The sequence below is a fragment of the Arachis hypogaea genome, chromosome 4, assembly GCF_003086295.3.
Source record: "Arachis hypogaea cultivar Tifrunner chromosome 4, arahy.Tifrunner.gnm2.J5K5, whole genome shotgun sequence".
Classification (NCBI taxonomy): Eukaryota; Viridiplantae; Streptophyta; class Magnoliopsida; order Fabales; family Fabaceae; genus Arachis; species Arachis hypogaea.
In genome coordinates, this window is record NC_092039.1 from 122,112,631 (window position 1) to 122,134,617 (window position 21,987).

At 32.0% G+C, this 21,987-nt stretch overlaps 4 protein-coding genes across 5 annotated transcripts; 2 read left to right on the forward strand and 2 right to left on the reverse strand.

Annotated features, from left to right (window-relative positions):
* Positions 1–1,018: 1,018 nt before the first annotated feature.
* Positions 1,019–3,412, forward strand: LOC112797738 (pectate lyase). Its single transcript, XM_025840819.2, has 3 exons — positions 1,019–1,443; positions 1,722–2,391; positions 2,499–3,412. Exons 1-3 carry the CDS (start codon positions 1,247–1,249, stop codon positions 2,967–2,969), a joined length of 1,338 nt encoding a protein of 445 aa, XP_025696604.1. The 5' UTR covers positions 1,019–1,246; the 3' UTR covers positions 2,970–3,412.
* A 2,926-nt stretch (positions 3,413–6,338) lies between these two features.
* On the forward strand, positions 6,339–16,211 carry LOC112794464 (uncharacterized). 2 transcript variants are annotated; one of them, XM_072233926.1, is made up of 9 exons: positions 6,339–6,887; positions 6,994–7,226; positions 7,326–7,414; positions 7,505–7,578; positions 7,686–7,736; positions 7,841–7,917; positions 8,243–13,823; positions 14,718–14,806; positions 14,914–16,211. In XM_072233926.1, the coding sequence occupies exons 2-7, from the start codon at positions 7,151–7,153 to the stop codon at positions 8,815–8,817; spliced, it is 942 nt and encodes a 313-aa protein (XP_072090027.1). In that variant the 5' UTR covers positions 6,339–6,887; positions 6,994–7,150; the 3' UTR covers positions 8,818–13,823; positions 14,718–14,806; positions 14,914–16,211. The 2 variants fall into 2 exon arrangements, with proteins under 2 accessions (XP_072090027.1, XP_072090026.1); XM_072233925.1 differs by having other exon boundaries at positions 8,243–13,707.
* On the reverse strand, positions 9,732–12,637 carry LOC112794465 (uncharacterized). The gene is made up of 2 exons (XM_072233924.1): positions 11,250–12,637; positions 9,732–11,133 (listed from the first exon to the last, which is right to left on the reverse strand). The coding sequence occupies exons 1-2, from the start codon at positions 12,615–12,617 to the stop codon at positions 10,954–10,956; spliced, it is 1,548 nt and encodes a 515-aa protein (XP_072090025.1). The 5' UTR covers positions 12,618–12,637; the 3' UTR covers positions 9,732–10,953.
* Positions 16,212–16,859: 648 nt separating the features above from the next.
* On the reverse strand, positions 16,860–20,095 carry LOC112795356 (receptor-like protein 53). The gene is made up of 2 exons (XM_025837290.2): positions 19,452–20,095; positions 16,860–19,100 (listed from the first exon to the last, which is right to left on the reverse strand). Exon 2 carries the CDS (start codon positions 19,017–19,019, stop codon positions 17,076–17,078), a length of 1,944 nt encoding a protein of 647 aa, XP_025693075.1. The 5' UTR covers positions 19,020–19,100; positions 19,452–20,095; the 3' UTR covers positions 16,860–17,075.
* Between the last annotated feature and the right edge of the window lie 1,892 nt (positions 20,096–21,987).

Consider the following 21,987-nt stretch of genomic DNA (forward strand, 5'->3'; position numbering starts at 1 on the left):
ACTAGTCCACGTTTGTAGTAGAATCGGTAAAGTATGTGAGTGATTGTTAGTGTATTTGGGAGAAATGAGTGGCTTAAACTTTAGGTGAATGTTATGGTGCTTATAATATGGTGCCTATTTACTAAAAAAAATTAAAAATTATTATTTTATTTAAAAGATATAAAAATAAATAATTTTTAAAAAATCAAAACTTACTACAAAAAATAAGTTAAGCAATATTTAAGCAAAAACTTATAGGCACCGTAGAATTGGCCTAAATTATAATCTCATTTTTTTTTATTGAGACTCACTATAAGTTAAAGTATTGTTAGGTACGGTTATAGTTTGGTAAAAAAATTTATTTTTTAAAAATAATTTATAAAGGTTATGTTTTTAAAAGATAATTTTTTAAAAATGATGACATTTATTAACTTTTAAAATTTAAAATATTATAATAATATTAATATAAAAATTAAATTTAAATATTAATTAATACGTAACGTTTTATTAATTTTTCTATTTGATAAACATAAGCAATTTTTAAAAACTTTTATTTTAAATATTTTAAAAAATATTTCTATCTTTTAAAATTTACAAATATAAGATTATAAGTATATAATTTTTTTTAATTTAATAAACATAAAATAAAAAGTTTGTACTTTTAAAAATCATAAATATATTTTTTTTTAAATTTTACCAAATCAAGGCTTAAGTACTAACGAAAAGCTAAGAAAAAATAATTCAATTCATGCGATCCAATAATAGTGATGAATTAATAATAATAGTGATGGCATGGTCTTTGGCTCTCATTCCTTCTTTTTCTAGCCAATTTCAATTTCTCTAAGTAATAGCAACTTAATTTAGAAAATTGTGACCGTGTTTTTCTGATTCAAGTTTGAACATTGAAACTAATTATAAGCCAAGAGAAACACAATGGTGGCGCACTCTCCCCGCTCCTTAAGTCCTAAATTTAGGATCATAGCTTTCAATCTTGAAGGAATGAAATCATTATATAAAGAAGCACATTTTGCTTCTCCAATAAGAATTCACACCAAGCACTATGCTCTCTTGTATTGCTTGGTTTTAATTGGTGTTTTGGCTTGCCAAGGTCTGCACCTTTTTGTGAAATAAAAATCCCCAAAGACCTTGGCCATACAAAAAACAAAAAAACAAAATCCCAAGCAAAACCACAAAAAAAAAATATTATCAAGCCAAAAAAACCAAATAATTACACATATCGGCATTGAGAAAAATATCAAAAAAAATAATGGCAGAAAGTACAAGGAAACTTGCCCTTATTTTCTTGGTTACTTTTGCCATTGTTATTCCATGCATTAAGGCTGGCATTGCTGAATATGATGATTTTCTCAAGGCACAAGCTGAGATGGCCCATGAAATTGCCCTTGAGTCCTTCGTTCCTAATCCCTTGAACGTTACATCTGAGCTCAATCTCCACGTTCATCTGTATGTACTCTCTACTTATTTTATATTACTTAATTAACATTATATATATTAGTATATCGATAAACGTGTTTATTCACTCTTTTTATTAAATATACATAAAAATAGTAAAAATTAAATTAATTGAGATGGATGAGTAGTTTTTAACAAATTATATATGATAAAAAATATTTTAAAAAAAATTTAAACACTAATTTTTGTAATATTCTAATTATATATATATATATATATTAATTTGATTTTTATTTACTAATTTTTATATATGATTTAATTGGATGTAGGGCAATGGAGGAAGCAGCAAACATGACAAGGAGGAATCTAAGGCAAGGACATGCATTCGATCCACATGCACCATGCGAGGCCACTAACCCTATTGACCGTTGCTGGAGGTGCCGTGCCGATTGGGCCAAAAACCGCCAATTGTTGGCCAAATGTGGAAAGGGTTTCGGACGTAGGGCCGTCGGAGGCCTCGGTGGCCCCATCTACGTCGTCACCGACGAATCCGATAACGATTTGGTTAACCCTGCTCCCGGAACCCTAAGACATGCCGTTACTCAGAAGGGACCCTTGTGGATCATCTTTGCACGCAGCATGGTTATTAGATTGCAACAAGAGTTGTTGATTTCCTCCGACAAGACCATCGACGGCCGTGGTGCTCATGTTATGATCAGGGACGGCGCTGGCCTCACTATGCAATTCGTCAACAATATCATTGTCCATAACCTCCACATCAAGAAGATCAAGTCCATGGCTGGTGGCATGATTAGGGATTCTTACAACCATGTTGGTCAAAGAACAAGGAGTGATGGTGATGCCATCTCCATTTTCGGATCCTCCAACATTTGGGTTGATCACATTTCCATGTCTGAGTGTGATGATGGTCTTGTTGACGTTATCCAGGGCTCTACCGCCATCACCATCTCCAATTGCCACATGACCAAGCATAACGACGTAAGTCATTTTGGTAATCAAGTTCAATCAAATTGGTCTAACAGAATAAAATTACGATAATTAATTTTGATTTTGATTGAATGTCTGTGTAAAACTGTTTGTGACAGGTGATGTTGTTCGGAGCTAGTGACTCGTACACCGGCGACAAGATCATGCAAATCACGGTAGCATTCAACCACTTCGGACAAGGATTGATTCAGAGGATGCCAAGGTGCAGATATGGATTCTTCCATGTGTTGAACAATGACTACACTCATTGGTTGATGTATGCCATTGGAGGAAGCTCAGGGCCAACAATTCTGAGCCAAGGAAACCGTTTCATTGCACCAAACAACAATGCTGCCAAGGAAATCACACACAGAGACTATGCACCAAAAGAGGTGTGGTCAAAGTGGCAATGGACCTCAGATCACGACCTCTTCATGAATGGTGCCACGTTTCTTCAATCTGGTCAACCAATCACTAAGCTGCAAAATGTCAACAAAGGGATGATAATGAAGCCAAGACCTGGTAGCCATGCCAATAGGCTAACAAAGTATGCTGGTGCCCTTGGTTGTATTGTAGGCAAGCCTTGCTAGAGAGAATTAAAATTCAGTTCATCAATTCCATTCATTTATTGATTGTGGATAATGTTTTCTTTATCTTGGTCATAAAGAAAATGTTATTATTATTATTTGGAAGAAAGAAATATTAAAATATTAAAATTTATTGGCTCTAGGGTTTATTACCCCCTCTAGGATTTTTGGCACTTTCTATGTATGTGTTTTAGTGTGGGAACCATTTTGGTGTAAATTTCTTTTCTTCTTTAGAGGGGAAAGCTAGATGGCATGCATTTCAACACAATATGTAAAGTGAAGAAAAGAATGGAGGCCAGGATTATAGGGATAATGTTTTGTTGGATGGTATGGCACTGGAGAGAAAAAAAATATTTATTGTTATTATTTCTGTTTGGGGTTATAAGATGATAAGGAATAAGACGGGAGAGTTATATATAAATCACTTGAAATATGTGCTTTTTTAATTTTATCTCTTATTTTTTTAATTTTTTTTTGCTTGTGTTATTCGTCATGTGTACATCACTTCTCATGTAAATTGTACTGATTGACTGATGATTGAGATTGGTTCGTTTATATTATTATTATTATTATTATTATTATTATTATTATTATTATTATTATTATTATTATTATTATTATAAGGAAAATAGTATCATAAATTTAATATGAGATAATAAATAAGGTCAGAAAAATCATATAATGTCTTTAGCATGACAGATAATATAGAAATGTATCACTAGAAACTTCTTCTGCTATTTATTCGCTGAAATACAATTTGGAATTTATATTAGTTAGCAGATATAGCTTATTATTCCTTATTAGATACATTAACAAATTAAAATACATAAATCTCAAAAAAGAAAAAATTATATAATGAAAAATATATAATTTTACATGCACATAATTAAAAACTTAATTAATTAGCATAGAGATTGGAAGTGATAATTAACTAAGAATATTATTAGCATCTTTTTTAATATTGTTATGAAAGTATTTTTTTAATTTAAGTTTATTTGTTTTATGTTGATTTTTTTTAAATTTAACAAAGATCGAATTTTAGATTTTTAATAATAAAATTATTTAAAAAAATAAATTAATATAAAAAATATATAAATAATTATATTTTTAATAAATATGACTGACTCACTAATATTAAGAGAGGGTACCAATGAATTCATCTTATATTATTGTTTGGGAGTGTGGGGTTCCCAAATTACAAGTTCCATCCAAGCAGCATTTGTATTGTTCCTTTGAAAATTTCGGTACCTCTGTAGAGTCTTCCTAATTCTATGTTTAATTTCCCATATACTACTTAATTAATAAAAGATAGAGTTAAAACCTATTAATCATAATACTGGAAGAAAATATGAGATTTCCCGTTATCTTAAAATTAAAACCATGGTCGGTGTATATAACTTCACTCCATCTCAATATATGAGGAAGACAATAGCTATTGACCTAATAATTTCATAGAATGACATATTAATAATTAATAATGCATATTGATTTTGATAGCTTGGCTTTCTTCAAGCAATAACGTACAAAGATTAGAATCACATACACAAGATGATAAGCTCTCCATACTTTTATAATGGACAATGACCATATATAACATTATTTTTTACACTATTGTATTATTATATTTTTTACAGTCACTTTCATTCATTTTATAATCTCAAATAAAAGTTTAAAAAATAATCTAAAGTTTCTTAAATTACTACTAATGATATATAGTTACCTGGCTTTTGCTTACTTCAATAGACTAGTCCATAGGATCAACCCAAAAGGGAAAAGAAGTCATGTAGAAGATTACAATTTTCCAGCTGTTATTAACCAATACATGAATACACAATAAATAAATAAATAAATAAATAAATAAATTGAATTAGTCTAGTGATTAATTTATTAGTCTGCTTAAGTAGTAAATATTGTGATTTCGAATCTCATTTTATATATACACTAACTCATTAGCCAACACTAAACTCTTAAATAAAATTTCGATCAGCAACGAATTAATCATTAATTTATTGAACTAGAAGATATCATAAAAACCAAAACATATGCAAACAAAAGCAAGTAAAGTGGATATTATATCTTATACTTCTCTAACATAGGAAACACCGTAATTGTCCATACCATATGGTAAGAAATTCTATTTATCTTGCCGCAAAAGCATTATTATTATTATTTCTCTATTCTGTGGGCATTGATGAATCCATGAAAAAACAAAACCAATTTAATAAACATAAACCAGCCTTTCTTAACAATAATCGAGAGCATTAAAATGCAGAAAAAAAATTCTAGATCATTCCTACTGTTACGACCGGCCAAATTTTTAATATAACAAAATTTGTTTGGTTTGAGTACCTTCAATATCAATTTCATCAGGTTATATTAATAACTAATAATTTTTTTAAACAACATAAATAATGGATTTTAAATTTGGCCCAATTTAAGTTAAACACATTATATCTCAAATTATTCACCTCAATCTTAATATTAGAATAATCATCTGCACATCTAATAAATTGAACATTCAATATATCAATTGTTTATATTATTTATCATTTTTATTGTCTACCTATACTTTTTCATTTCGAAACTTCTAATTTTCTCTTTGTAAGGATGAAAATGAAATACATTTACAAAATGCCATTCATAGATTTTAATTGTTAAGGATAATTTACTTTTTATTATGGATTATTATATAATAAATCTAATTATACATATACATATTTACTGTAGGAAATATTTTTTATTCTTTATTTGAATATAGTTTTATTATAGATGAATTGAACTTTAAACAATTAACTTATTGCATTATTCTACTTTGAGAAATTGTTGCGTGATCCTATGGTAGTATAGTCCATTTAATGCGTACTCTAGAAATTTTTTTGTGTGCAAACTTTAACGATGAATTAGATTAAATAAAAATATTTTTTTTAGTTTTTTACGAGATTGTTAAGTTCAATAAATTAAAAACTAATTTATTATGAATCTATATTTTATTTATGAGTTTGTTACTAACTAATAAATTAATACATGCACACAAAAAATATTCGAATTTTTGACATTTGTTAAAGTAGACTAATCAATTAATTAGTACCTCTAATTCTACCTCTAATTCTTTTTTTGGTGACTCTACCTCTAATTCTTTGAAAGTATTGGAGTAATTACTACAGTGCAAAATTATTATTATTTGTCTTTTTAAGAAAAACACTAAATTAAAAATGAAATGGATTACCAACATATTTATCAACATAATGCTACCATCAATCCTAGTCAAGAACGAAAAAAATATTGAATTCTTTTTAATTATAGGATGTACTAATAATATGCCTACATATTCACTTTTGATTAGTAATAAACATGCTACAATCATATTATTATAATAGGTTGATTTATTTGGTTCAAAGGACAAAGGTTTATTATGTGATTGTTGAGAATCTAGTGTACATTTAAAGTTCATCCGTACTTGATTAACCTTAACAAGAAACACATTCAAAACTTATAAACCTTTGGAATTAAATAATCATTGAATGCATTAACACAACTTAAGTCTGTCCTTTAATTTTCCTTGTGATGAACGTTTCCTTGTGTTTAACTCCAACCTTGTATGTAGCAATAAACACAAAAACATAATAAGGACAAAACCAAATATATGTGTTAGTTGTGTCCTATAAAGAACACACACTCCTCACACATTATAAAGTCAAGAACAGTATTAGAGGAAGAACACATCATAGTGCAAGAAATGGCAATGGCAATGGAGAATGATGAAGTGAGATTGAGAAAAAGAAGAAGAAGAGTGTGTGAAGAAGAAGGTGAGCTCCAAGAAGCAAGGTATATCAAGAAGAAGAAGCAGCCGCGGCCGCAGCAGCACGAAAATTCTAATGTGATCACTACTAAGAGAAGTTCAAAATTTCGTGGGGTTAGCAGGTGATTAGAAATAATTAAACTGAATTTGATTATGAAATTTCAAAAGAAAAAATTGTTTGTTCTGTTTGATTTTCTAATCCAATTAATTAAAATTGTAATCAAACAGACATAGATGGACGGGTAGGTTTGAGGCTCATTTATGGGACAAGCTTTCTTGGAATGTAACTCAAAAAAAGAAAGGGAAGCAAGGTGCACAACACACTTCCTATTTATTTATTTTTTCCTTTTATTCATTGATTTATTTGTTTGATGCTAACTGATTCATGTGTTTTGATTTTCATCTTTTTACATTTTGGAACATGGATTGGAATTGGAAAATGGTGTTAACAGTTTATCTTGGTGAGTGTTGTCATATAGTAATGAAAACTAAGATTTTAGTTTAATCACTGTTAGTTAATTATAAGATAACAACTTTATAACATTTCTCAAATATCATAGGTGCTTATGATGAAGAAGAATCTGCTGCCAGAGCATATGATTTAGCAGCACTTAAGTATTGGGGAACATCAACTTTTACTAATTTTCCGGTATGATATCATAGTAATATAATGGTTTGCATCTTTGTTTATTAGATTCAATAATTCATCTAATGCTTTCTTGTCTTATAATTTTAACAGTTATTAGATTATGAGAAAGAGCTAGAAATAATGCAGACTATGACCAAAGAAGAGTACTTGGCAACTTTAAGGAGGTATAAGAAATTGTGATCCTATAATATGGGACATTTGAATTATAAATTATGAGATCTTCATTTCATTATCCTAAGTTTTTTCTTTTTCTTTTTAATAATTATTGCAGGAAGAGTAGTGGCTTCTCAAGAGGTGTATCAAAGTATAGGGGTGTTGCAAGGTGAGATATTACTAAGTCTTTTTGAACACAACACAAAAATGTATCTGCTTTTAGGGTTGTTGGTGATGAAGATGAATCACTAATGCTTTGTTAATGTTCTGCAGGCATCATCAGAATGGAAGATGGGAAGCAAGGATAGGAAGAGTTTTTGGGAACAAATATCTTTACCTTGGAACCTACAGTAAGTTAAAATCAACAAAAGTCAATAAATAAATGTTCAATCTAGTCAATCAAAATTGTACTTTAGTCTCTTAAATTTTTAAAATTTACTACTTATAAGTCATTTTGGTTTCAAGTCTAAATAGTTAACATTAAAATTCTAAGAACTACAAAAGAAGCACATTTGAAATTTCAAGACCATATTGAACCATCCCTCTAAAATAATGGACTAACACATGCACAAACATTGAAAGAAAGAAAGAAAGAAAAGATATAGTTATGTTTTTGTTTCTACTCCTTCAATTCAGTTCTTATGAATGACATTTTGTTATTGTTAACTAATGCAGGCACACAAGAGGAAGCAGCACGAGCATATGACATAGCAGCAATTGAGTACAGAGGAATTAATGCTGTCACCAACTTTGATTTAAGTAATTACATTACATGGTTGAAGCCTTCACACCAAAACTCCCAAGACCCAAAACCTGAAACAGAAGTAGTACTAAACTCTCAAACACTCACTTCTCCATCCAACTATGCTCCAAATACAATACAACATTCAAAACCATTGCCCTTTGACAATACCTCTTTCATCAGTCTTGATCACCTGAATTATCCTGAAAATCAAGAAGTCTTTGATAACAAAATGTATCGATTTTCGAGCAGCAAGTCGTCTTCTCCCACGGCTCTTGGCCTTCTCTTTCGCTCTTCGCTGTTTAGGGAATTGGTTGAAAAGAACTCAAACAATGCATGTGGAGATGAACTTGATGAGGAAGTCACAAAAGATCAACAACAAAACGTAGCCAGTGATGATGAACTGGGTGGGATCTTCTGTGATGGCAGTGACAGCATTCCATTTTTCTATGATCCAAACACAAGTGGCTTAGAACTGCAAGAAAGCGATCTCTACTCAATTCTTTGAACAGAGATGTGTAGTTATATTGACAATAATGTAAAATATGATGGGGCATATCAATTTTGTTCTATGCATGTTTCCATATCTCAATAGCTTTAAATTTTACAACAGATGTTAATGATAACTGCTAAAAGAAATTAAAAAGCATTATTGACAAGAGTATATGAATATGAAATAATTCAGAGTTAACAAGATCCTATTTGTAGTTATATATGTGAGCCATCAACATATATAGAACGGGTTAACTGTAGGAAATCAATATCTAATTACTTCAACACACCTTAACTGTGGTTAATTGGCATTCTTAAAATCATCTGATCGAAACTTCTTTTACAATCAAAGCACCAGAATTCTACAGATTCCTTTCCATGTTGCTAAACTTCACATACTTTACCCAAAAAAACATGTTTATGAATACTGTATAGATGGATATGTTAACCTTTCAAACTCATTGGTAATTGCTCTCTTTTTTTCAAGACTATGGTTTTGTTCCCTTAATGGGTTGTTCTGTGCTCTCTTTGATAGAGATTATTGTCTCTATGGGGTGGTGTTGTAATTTTATTTCTTATTCTCCTTCAATTCTTATGAGAAAAATTAGTGCTCTTACTATGAAAAAGAGAGAGATTGATCATCATTGCTTCTCCTTCCTTCTAAGGTGTTGTTGACTTTTCATCTTGAAATAGAAAAGAAAAGCAGAAGAAATTTCCTGTTTTTTTTAGTAACTTTTTCAATGAAAAGATTTAGACTATGGATGGTTGTGATTTTAGTTTTGTTTGGAAATCTCATTTTTGTTATTACTGTTGGCCCAATTGATCTACTTATAATCTTTTTCATATCAATGAATACTTGTTTTTTTGAAAAAAAGACTTGCTTCTTTTTACATTTTACAAGACATCCTATCTTGAATAAGCATAAGCAAATATATAACACACTATATTTATATTTTTATCTTGTCTACTTTTATCTGGGTTTACAAATAGCTGACTCTTACATAAGAGAAACCCAATAACTTTAAATACAAACACAAAAATGAAAATAATATAAGATTACACATAGGAAGAGACCAACATATAGACTTGTGACTTAAAAGATCTTTTTCAGCAACCTATAAACATCTATGGTGAAAGCATTTCCCAGTGCTAACCCAGCAACAAGGCCACCCCCATATCCAATTAGAATTACCATCCAACACAATTCAAAGAAAGATCCTGACTCAGAATCTTGATCACCATCAGGTTTTTGCAATGGAGGCTTAGGAGGATCTTCACATTTCTTCAACAACCGAATCCCGCACAAATCTTTGTTTCCCTTAAATGAATTATCATCAAATGTTGAAAGTTGTCCATTTTCTGGTATTGGACCTGAGAGATTGTTGAAAGACACATTGAAGAAATTCAAGAAGGTTAGTCCTGTGAGTTGTTGAGGAATATTCCCTGACAAGTTATTGAGAGAAAGGTCCAGCACTTCAAGATTTGAAAGCTTTCCCAAGGAAGATGGAATGCTGCCAGTAAACATGTTATTGGACAAGTTGAGCACAACAAGTCAACAAGACCATTCAAACTTCCCATGGTATCTGGAATCTCACCATAAATTTTGTTACATGAAAGATCAACGGCTACCATATGATGAAGGTATTGACGCCCAGGATAATCCATGACAACTCCTTTGTTGAACATTGAAAATGAAAGCAAATCAATATCTATAAACGCATTCCCACGGTAATAAATCTGGTCCTTGAAATCCAGTTGTCTTTTGCTGGATATGATCATCGATTTGAAGCACATGATTATTTCTGATGTTAATTTCATTGAGAAACCATTTTGAGAAAGATCCATGATTCAAAGCTGGGGAAATGTGTATTTCAATGGACACATTATAGCTCCGTGAAATTCATTATCACGTAAAGAAACAACCTTTAACTTAGGAAGAGATCCTAACCAGAAAGGAAATGAGTCATTGAAATGGTTATGGTTCACATCAAGAAACTCTAGCATTCTGCAATTGACAAGTGCTCTTGGTAATTGACCGTACAACTTGTTAGAACTAAAATCAATAAACTGAAGGGCATTTCCTTTCACATAAGTTTGAGGAATATTGCCCGTCAATTTGTTTCCCGCGAGATCCAAAACTTGAAGGGATCGGCTAAACGTTCCCAAACATGATGGAATCATGCCAACTAAGTTGTTGGAAGATAAAGCAAGTACCACAAGTGACTGCAGGTTGCATATGGAGGGGGATATTTCTCCTATCAATAGGTTGTTGGAAATAAACAAAGTCTGAAGAGTTGTTTTGTTCCATAACCAACTCGGTATAGTCTTTATGCTGTTGTTTGATAGGTAAAGATCAGTCAACTGTTGCAAGTGTTGTATAAAATTGGGAAAATGAACTAAGTTGCATGAACCTAAAATCAAAGTTTGAATTTGGGAAGGAAATGTTACGTTGGAAGTGTTCTTCCCTTCAAGAAAATAGAATTTGTTGCCTCCGCCTAAAGCAAGTCCAGTAAGCTTTTTGAGCTTTGAAAGCATGTCAAGCTCGATCTGTCCTTCCAATATATTATTAGATAGATTGAGAACTGTAAGATTTTCTAACCTGAAGAAGAAATATGGAATTTCACCTTGAAGATTATTTCGAGAAAGATCCAATTCACTTAAAGTGGTTAGATTCATTATCCAAGTTGGAACTTCCCCAGCTAAATTGCACCCACCCAATCCTAACTTTTGAATTGGAGGAAGGATTGTCACATTGACATCCCTATTTTGTGAGAACAAGGACAACTTGTTGTAAGACAAGTCAAGACCATTAAGCATCTTTAGCTTCAAAAACATGTCAAGTGTTAGGCGGCCGTCGAAATAATTAGAAGCTAGATCTAAAGTTACAAGATTCTCTAGTCCAAAAAGAGAGCGAGGGATTTCACCATGAAAGCTATTATGATCAAGAGCCAAGTAAGCCAAATTTGTCAGGTTTCCAATGGATGCAGGTAATGTGCCCTGCAGATTATGGTTTTTCGCAAAATTCAAATATGTTAAGTTTGCAAGAGAGAATATTCCGATAGGAAACTCACCATGTAGTTCACAATGGCGAAAAGAGAGTTTTTGCAGAGATGTAAGGTTTGTGAGCGTGTGAGATAAAGATGATGAAATGGTGACAAAATTAAGGCCAAGTTGTTCAAGTCTTGTTGAGTTTTGAATTAAGCTTCGCAGAGTGGATTCCTTGAGTTGTAAACGGTTGATTAATGGATAATCAAGCTGTGGATCAATATAGCTGCGAAGATCAAGGGACAACAAGTTGGACAAATGGGAAATTTGAGTTGGGACTTCACCTGACAATGTGGTATCACCAAATTGAGAAATATTCAAATGCCTCAGTTGTGACAAGTGACCTATCCTTGCTGGAATTTGCGAGTGATTGAAGTCATTGTCAGAAAGATCAAGGCTTTGAAGATGCACAAGTGAGAAAAGGGTGCTATAGGGATCCATGGAACCATAGAGCAGGCTGCTACTAAGATCAATGGAAATGACATGACCTGTGAGCTCATCGCATTCAATGCCATCCCAGGAGCAGCAATCTGTGGTTGGAATCCAGGAAACAGTTTTAGGATAACTGAAAGTATTGTAAGATGCAGACTTACTTATGATGAAGCTTTGTTTAAAGCTGAGCAAGGCATTGCTTTCATGTTGATGGCATTCATGATGATGAGTACTAGTTGAATCATTCAAAGTTAAACAGTTTGTAAACAGGGAGTATGAGAAGAGGAGAAGAAGCTGTGTGGACAAAGCAAGAGAACACAACAACCCCATTAGTGTCATTTGTATAGAAGTAGGTTTCAATGGATGAAATGTTTGGAACACTCTAATTGGTTTTTATAGTGAAGCAGTGATGGTGATACTATCTAATAGACATGAAGCAAGTAACGTTACATGCATTTGTATTATTCCGACTCTGATATTGCCTCTCATTTCGTGGAAGAAAAAAGAAAGATAGTGATCCTTATTATGGCTGCTTCAGCAGACTTTTCAAACCACATACTGGCCTACACATCCGTGCTTCTTGGTTTAGAATAATTTGCATAATATGGCCAATCATGTCATTTTAATTTTCCCAAGATTTTTTCATACTTACTTTGAGTATCCCTTTATTAGAGGCAATTTTATTCGGGCATTTTAGTTCCCATACATAGGGGCATGGTTCTTCTAGCCCCAGCTTTTTGTATATAACACTGGTTAAGGAAAATAAGTATTATTAACTTCAACCATGTACATATATTGATTTCTGTGTACTTAGTTTTGTTTGTGACTTTGTTATGCAGAGTAGCCTCTCTGCTTCATTACATAAATTCCACAAACTGAACTATCTTGGTCTCTTGTTACTACTTCATAGTGAAGTTCTTTGATATTATATTTTTGTCATTACTATTTGACTTTGTTAAAAACTTGCATTGACGTCTTTCATGCTTAATTTTCTCGTTATCCTTTTATCTTTCATTACCACCACAAACTTCCTTGTTTTAGGTGTTCTAAATAACAGCAGTTGCATAAGTGACATGGATGTATTATTCCTAATTCATTACCACCACAAACTTTGTTATATGCAACTTCAACCGAGCAATACTGATTTCTGTGTACTTTGTTATATGCAGAGTAGCCTCTCTGCTTCATAGTGAAGTTCCTTGATAGTCTATTTTTGTCACTACTATTTGACTTTGTTAACAACTTGCATAAGTGACATGTATGTATTATTCCTAATTCTAATAGTGATGATAAATCATACTCATAAGAGTGTGATATTGAATTGCCGTTCATTTAGGGGAAGACAAGAAAGCTATTGATTGTGGCGGCTTCTGCCTTCTGCAGACCCTTTCAAAGTTCAAAGCACATGCAGGAAGTCTGAGATATTCAAGTAATTTTTCCATACTTAGCTTCTAAAATGGTGCTATTGAATGTAACTGCTGCATCTACAAACCTCTCTGCTTGGTTATCCTCCACAAACTTAACTCTCTCTTTCTCACACTCAAGGTTTTGACATCTTTGTCTCTGATATTTTAGTTTGCCAACTTGCATTCTAGAGTTATACTTAATCTTCTCTCTTTAATTTGTTTCATATCATTGACTCCATCAAGTAAACTTACTTTGGCTTATACAAGAAGAGAGTTCAGATTTTTTTTGGTGCTTTAATTTCAATGTTATCAGAAGAAAATAACTTTTTTTTTTAAATAATAGGAAAAATAGGTCTTTAATAAATTTTGAAGTAGACTTATACAGTTATATGTTCTTTTGAAAAAAAAAAAATACCACAAATTCTTTAAGAATTGAAATACCAAATTTACAGGTCTAAAAAATATTACAATGCTAAACACGATTTATCATTTTGTCAAGACATATAAAATTTGAATTTAATTTTGATGCGTTAGTGTAAAGTAATTTTATAAGTGCATCCAATTACGTAACGCCACGTCAGCAAAAATAACTACTTTTCACATTCATCGCATCATTCGCATGTCATCTAAAAGAACGGATATGATTGTACTGTGTAAAACGTTTTACGCTGTCAGTACATTAAAATTAAACTCATAAAACCTACCGTTACAATCTTTTAGGATTTTGATACAAGTCCTTTACGAAATATCCTAAAAATTTACTTTTTGTTCCGTAAGGATCTCTGGGTATTGCAAATTTTTTTCAGAACTACCTGTTTTTATGTTTTATTACTCTTTTTTTTTTTTTTTATCAAATACACATGGCTGAAAAAGTTAATGCAAAAATCAGCCATATTATGATATATATTGTTGTTCTGGTTGATTTGCTAATTTAACAGGCCTACATAGTTGAATGGGTTGGTTCAAGGTTTATATGTTTTATTTTTCTTAAGCACCAAAACTTATGTAATGCTTCTTACGCTACTTGCAATAGTTCTAAGATTATGAGAAGTACAAAAGAAGCACATTTGCAATTTCAAGACCATGTTAAACCATTCCTCTAAAAGAATGGACTAACGCAAGGTGAGATACTCCTAAGTCTTTTTGAACACAACACAAAAATATATCTGCTTTTAGAGTTGTTGGTGATGAAAATGAAACACTAATAATGCTTGGTGAATGTTCTGCAGGCATCACCAGAATGGAAGATGAGAAGAAAGGATAGGAAGAGTTTTTGGAAACAAATATCTCTACCTTGGAACTACAGCAAGTTAAAATCAACAAATGTCAATCAAAATGACAACCTTGCTTCAATCTACTAAATTTTAAAATTTACTACTTAATTTGTAAAGTTATGTTTCTTAAGTCATTTGAATTTTTGATTCGCCCAGCATTCACAACAACAATTTTGTCAGTGCAAAAATTTCACATTATTAGCTAATGGCATGTGTCACCTAAAATAAATAGCACATCAACAAATAGTGTAAATTGACTAACAGTTAATCAACAACAAAATAAAAATACTTGCGGAATGAAATTTCAAGTCGAAACAATTAACATTAAAATTCTAAGAACTACAAAAGAAGCACATTTGCAATTTCAAGACCATGTTAAACCATTCCTCTAAAAGAATGGACTAACGCATGCACAAACATTAAAAGAAAGAAAGAAAGAAAAGATATGATTTGTTTCTACTGCTTCAATTCAGTTCCTATGAATGACATTTTTTGTTATTGTTAACTAATGCAGGCACACAATGGGAAGCAGCACGAGTCTATGACATAGCAGCAATTGAGTACAGAGGAATTAATGCTGTCACCAACTTTGATTTAAGTAATTACATCACATGGTTGAAGCCTTCACACCAAAACCCCCAAGACCCAAAACCTGAAACAGAAGTAGTACTAAACTCTCAAGCACTCACTTCTCCATCCAACTATGCTCCAAATACAATACAACATTCAAAACCATTGCCCTTTGACAATACCTCTTTCATCAGTCTTGATCACCTGAATTATCCTCAAAATCAAGAAGTCTTTGATAACAAAATGTATCGATTTTCGAGCAGCAAGTCGTCTTCTCCCACGGTCTTGGCCTTCTCTTTCGCTCTTCGCTGTTTAGGGAATTGGTTGAAAAGAACTCAAACAATGCATGTGGAGATGAACTTGATGAGGAAATCACAAAGGATCAACAATAAAACATAGCCAGTGATTATGAACTGGGTGGGATCTTCCGTGATGGCAGTGACAGCATCTCATTTTTCTATGATCCAAACACAAACGGCTTTGAATTGCAAGAAAGCAACCTCTACTCAATTCTTTGAACACATATGTGAACCATTAACAAATATCTAACGATCAAGTGCAGGAAATCAATATACTAATTAGTAATTACTTCAACATAACTTAATTGTAGTTAATTGTGTATTCTTAAAATCATCTGATTCAAAGTTCCTTTACAATCAAAAGCACCAGAATTCTACAGATTCCCTTCCATGTTGCTAAACTTCACATACTTCACCCAAAAAACATGTTTATGAATACTGTATAGTTGGATATGTAAAGTTGTTAACTTTTCATACTCATTGGTAATTGCCCTCTGTTTTTCAATACTATGGTTTTGTTCCCTTAATGGGTTGTTCTGTGCTCCCTTTGATAGAGATTATGGTCCCAATTTATGGGTGGTGTTGTAATAGTATTTCTTACTCTCCAATCGGTTCCTTGAGAAAAAGTATTGTTCTTACTATGAAAAAGAGAGAGATTGATCATCATTGCTTCTCTTTCCTTCTATGGTGTTGTTGACTTTCCATCTTGAAAAAGAAGAGTAAGTAAAGTAGAAGAAATTTCTTGTTCTTGTTAGTAACTTTTTTTTTTAATAAAAGGATTTTAGTTCTCTTATTTCTATATTAATATTTTTTTTCCTTCTCACATTTCGGATTTGGATGCTTTGTTAGGAAATCTCATTTCTGTTATTCCTGTTGGCTCAAATGGTCATACTTTAATCTTTTTCATATCAATGAATACTTGTTTTTTTGAAATACAAAATTGCTTCTCTTTTCTTTTTACAAGTTATCGTATTTTGCAGGCATAACCATAACTCATAAGAGAGAGTATGCAAAGGGAAATGGATTATTGTATGCAAAGAACACAATGTATTGCTTTTCTTATTTCAAAATAGAAAAAGAAAAATAGATATATAAAACACAGTTTATCTTTTTACTTTATCTACTTTATTTGGGATTACACATAATACACTCTTACATGAGATAAACACAATAACTTCAAATGAAAACACATAAATGAAAATAATCTAATATTACACACATGAAAATAACAAAATCTAGACTCTTGATTTAAAAGATCCTTTTCAGTAACCTAAAAACATCTCCAGCAAAAGCATTTCCTAATGCTAACCCAGCAACAAGGCCTCCCCCATATCCAATTAGAATTACCATCCAATTAGACTTAAAGAAAGATCCCGATGCAGAGTCTTGATCACCATCAGTTGTTGGTAGTGGAAGCTTAGAATGATCTTCACATTTCTTCATCAATTGAATCCCACACAAATCTTTGTTCCCCTTAAATGAATTGTCATCAAATGTGGAAAGTTGCCCATTTTCTGGTATTGGACCTGAGAGATTGTTAAAAGACACATTGAAGAAATCCAAAAATGTTAACTCTGTGAGTTGTTGGGGGATTTCCCCTGACAAGCTATTGGCAGAAAGGTCCAACACTTCAAGATTTGAAAGCTTTCCGAAGGAAGATGGGATGCTGCCAGTAAACATGTTATTGGACAAATTGAGCACAACGACGCTATTCAAACTTCCCATGATATCTGGAATCTCGCCATAGATTTTGTTACTTGAAAGATCAATAGCTACCATGTGATGAAGGTATTGACCCCCGAGATAATCCATGACAACTCCTTTGTTGGACATTGAAAATGGATGCGAATCAATATCTATTTCCGCATTGTCACTGTGAATCACGTCCTTGAAATCCAGTTGTCTTTTGTTGGATATGATCATTGATTTGAAGCACATGATTATTTCTGATGTTAATTTTGTCGAGAAACCATTTTGAGAGAGATCAATGATTCGAAGCTGGGGAAATGTGTATTTCAATGGACACATTATAGCTCCGTGAAATTCATTATCACGTAAAGAAACAGCCTTTAACTTAGGAAGAGATCCTAACCAGAAAGGAAATGAGTCATTGAAATGGTTATGTCTCGCATTAAGAAACTCTAGCCTTCTGCAATTGACAAGTGTTCTTGGTAATTGACCGTACAACTTGTTAAAACTAAAATCAATAAACCGAAGGACATTTCCTTTCACATAAGTTTGAGGAATATTGCCTGTCAATTTGTTTCCTGCAAGACTCAAAAGTTGAAGGGATTGGCTAAAGCTTCCCAAACATGATGGAATCATGCCAACTAAATTGTTGGAAGTTAAATCAAGTTTCACAAGTGACTGCAGGTTGCATATGGAGGGGGATATTTCTCCCATCAATAGGTTGTTGGAAATTTCCAAACCCTGAAGAGTTGTTTTGTTCCATAACCAACTCGGTATTGTCTTTATGCTGTTGTCTGATATGGAAAGATCAGTCAACTCTTGCAAGTGTTGTATAAAATTGGGAAAATGAACTAAGTTGCATGAACTTAAAGTCAAAGTTTGAATTTGAGAAGGAAATGTTACGTTGGAAGTGTTCTTCCCTTCAAGAAAAGACAATTTGTTGCCTCCGCCTAAACCGAGAAAAGTAAGCTTTTGGAGCTTTGAAAGCATGTGAAGCTCAATCTGTCCTTCCAACATATTACCATGTAGTTTAAGACCTGTAAGATTCTCTAACTTGAAGAGGAAATATGGAATTTCTCCTTGAAGATCATTTTGGGAAAGGTCCAAGTGACTTAAAGCGGTTAGATTCATTATCCAAGTTAGAATTTCTCCATTTAAATTGCACAAACTCAATCCTAACCACTGAATTGGAGGAAGGTTTGTCACATTGACATCCCTGTTTTGTGAGAACAAGGACAATTTGTTGAAAGACAAGTCAAGAAAATTAAGCATCTTTAGCTTCAAAAACATGTCAAGTGCTAGGCGGCCTTCGAAAAAATTAAATGACACCGACAGAATTTCAAGATTCTTAAGTCGAAAAAGAGACCGAGGGATTTCACCATGAAAGCTATTATCTTGAAGCGCCAAGCAAGCTAAATTGGTCAGGTTTCCAATGGATGCAGGTAATGTACCCTGCAGATTTTGGTATTGAGAAAAGGGTGCTATTGGGATCCATGAAACCATAGAGTTGGCTGCTTCCAAGATCAATGCCGATCACATGACCTGTGAGCTCATTGCATTCAATGCCATCCCAGGAGCAGCAATCTGTGGTTGGAATCCAAGAAAGAGTTTTAGGATAACTGAAAGGATTGTAAGAAGCAGACTTACTTATGATGAAGGTTTTTTTAAAGCTGAGCAAGGCATTGCTTTCATGTTGATGGCACTCATGATGATGAGTTGTAGTTGAATCATTCAAAGTAAAACAGTTTGTGAAGAGGGAAGATGAGAAGAGAAGAAGAAACTGAATGGAGAAAGTAAGAGAACATAAGAACCCCATTATTGTGATCGTATAGCAGTAGGTTTCAACGGATGGAATGTTTGGGACACTCTAATGGGTTTTTATAGTGAAGCAGTGATGGTAATGCTATCTAAGAGACATGCAACAAGTAACGTTACCTGCATTTGTATTATGGCTGGTTCTGGCGGACTTTTGAAATCACAAACTGATTTGAAATAATTTGCATAATATGGCCAATCATGTCGTTTTAAATATCCTAAGATTTTTTTATGCTTACTTTGAGTAACATGGTTCTTCTAGCACTCTCATTTTGTATTGTGTAAAAGTCGAGAAATCTGGTCAAGCAAAATAAGTATTTGGCTATTTGCAACTTCAACCGAGCAATACTGATTTCTGTGTACTTTGTTATATGCAGAGTAGCCTCTCTGCTTCATAGTGAAGTTCCTTGATAGTCTATTTTTGTCACTACTATTTGACTGACTTTGTTAACAACTTTCATTGACGTCCTTCATGCTTAATTTTCTCGTTATCTTCTATCTTTCATTTCCACCACAAACTTCCTTGTTTGAGGTGTTCTAAGTAAGGCACTTGCATAAGTGACATGTATGTATTATTCCTAATTCCAATAGTGATGATAAATCATACTCATGAGCGTGTGATATTGAATTGCCGTTCATTTAGGGGAAGACAAGAAAACTATTGATTGTAGCAGCTTCTGCAGACCCTTTCAAACTATTGAATGTAACTGCTGCATCTACAAACCTCTGTGCTTGGTTATCCTCCACAAACTTAACTCTCTCTTTGTCACACTCAAGGTTTTGACATCTTTCTCTCTAATATTTGAGTTTGCCAACTTGCATTCTAGAGTTATACTACTTAATCTTCTCTCTTTAATTTGTTTCATATCATTGACTCCATCAAGTAAACTTACTTTGGCTTATATAAAAAGAGAGTTCAGATTTTTTTGGTGTTTTAATTTCAATATTATCATAAGAAAATAACTTTTTTTAAATAATAGAAAAAATAGGTCTTTAACAAATTTTGAAGTAGACTTGTACATTTATACGTTATTTTAAAAAAAAATACCAAATAAATTCTTTAAGAATTGAAATAATAAATTTATAGGTCCAAGAAAAATTACAATGCTAAACATGATTTATCAATTTCATACTATTAAAAGTTTTTAATCAGGCAGATAAAGTCCACTATTACAATTTTTTGGGAATTTGATACAAGTCCATTATAGAATGAGTTTAATTTTTATGTAATAGTTTAATTACATTCGTTATTTTAAATTCATGCGATCAATGTAAAAATGAGTTTTTTTTGCTATCGTTACATATTTGAATATATGTATAAAAAATTATTTGATACTTTTTATTCCTTTAGGACTTCTAAATATCGCAAAAAAATTTCAGAACTATTTGTTTTATTACTTTCTTTTTATCAAACACATGTGACTAGAAAATTTAATGCTAAAATTAGCCATATTATGATATATACTATTGAAAAAAAAGAATTGTGTATTTTTATAGTTGAATATTAGAGAGCAAGCAATATTTTGTTATTTTTTATCATCAGTTAATTATTAATGTTTAAAAATATAGACTAAAAATATATTATTAAAATGCTTAGTGTACAACTATAAACAATTAATTAGTGGAGTTAGCAAGTGACTAGAAAGAAATTAAATTAAAATTCGTTTATGAAATTTCAATTAGAACTCAAGCAACAAAACTTATGTTGTTCAGTTTGATCTGCTAATTTGACATACATAGATGGATGGGTTGGTTTGAGGTTTATTTATATATTTTTCCTTTTTTTTTTAAATTCCTACGGTTCTTTTTGCTAACTTCATTCTCTTACTTTTTGGAACATGCATTGCAATTGGACAGTGGTGCTAGAGTTTTATGTTGTGCATATTAGTCTTTGAAAGGGTTAATAATCATATCCATTCATGAAAGATCATCTATTTTTTAAATTAGTTCTTAAATAATTTTTTTAGTCATATTAATCTTTGAAAGATAAAATGTAAATTAAATTGATCTTTTCGTATGATAATGTATCACGTTAAGTGTCATGTGACATGATGACATAATAGATTAATACCACGTGTTACAAGATGATTAGTTGACGTGTCAAGTCATTGACACCTAGTATACCACGTGTTACTTGACATATAAAAAAATTATTTATAATCAAAATAGTTCTTGAAAGATCACGCATAAGTCATTTTTATCCTTAAAATTTAAAAATTAATCAAATTAGTCCTTATATAAATTTTTTTTAATTTTATAATATTAAATTTAAAATATTTTTTTATACTACTAATTTTAATATTATTTTGTAGACTTTAATAAACAAAATTCTCCTTACGTAAAATAATAAAAATAATTAAATTATAAAGTTATTTTGTTTTTTATATTAACATTTTAATATAATAACAATAACAAATTATTTGACACGTGATTGATTGGATTGTGGTCATACTACTTATTCCCAACAATCTTCCACTTGCACGAGAGCCAATCATGATAGATTGGATCTTGGGCATATTATTATCACAATAGCGAGGGCCAAATGACGAGGAGCATCGGCGAAATCCAGAGACCGAACAACAACGAGCAGCGGCGGCGGATTCCCTTCCCCACCTTCACTTTCCCCTCTTCTTGTAACACCCTACCACACATAGTC

Bases quoted from the DNA above. Each gene is read 5' to 3' on its own strand.
- LOC112795356 (XM_025837290.2), bottom strand. From the start codon at position 19,019: ATGGTTTCATGGATCCCAATAGCACCCTTTTCTCAATACCAAAATCTG.
- LOC112794464 (XM_072233926.1), top strand. From the start codon at position 7,151: ATGTGTTTTGATTTTCATCTTTTTACATTTTGGAACATGGATTGGAAT. The intron at 7,579-7,685 runs GTATAAGAAATT...TAATTATTGCAG, and splicing joins TACTTGGCAACTTTAAGGAG to GAAGAGTAGTGGCTTCTCAA. The intron at 7,737-7,840 runs GTGAGATATTAC...AATGTTCTGCAG, and splicing joins AAGTATAGGGGTGTTGCAAG to GCATCATCAGAATGGAAGAT.
- LOC112797738 (XM_025840819.2), top strand. From the start codon at position 1,247: ATGGCAGAAAGTACAAGGAAACTTGCCCTTATTTTCTTGGTTACTTTT. The intron at 1,444-1,721 runs GTATGTACTCTC...AATTGGATGTAG, and splicing joins CTCAATCTCCACGTTCATCT to GGCAATGGAGGAAGCAGCAA. The intron at 2,392-2,498 runs GTAAGTCATTTT...TGTTTGTGACAG, and splicing joins ACATGACCAAGCATAACGAC to GTGATGTTGTTCGGAGCTAG.
- LOC112794465 (XM_072233924.1), bottom strand. From the start codon at position 12,617: ATGACACTAATGGGGTTGTTGTGTTCTCTTGCTTTGTCCACACAGCTT. The intron at 11,134-11,249 runs GTAACATTTCCT...ATCAAACAACAG, and splicing joins AAGGGAAGAACACTTCCAAC to CATAAAGACTATACCGAGTT.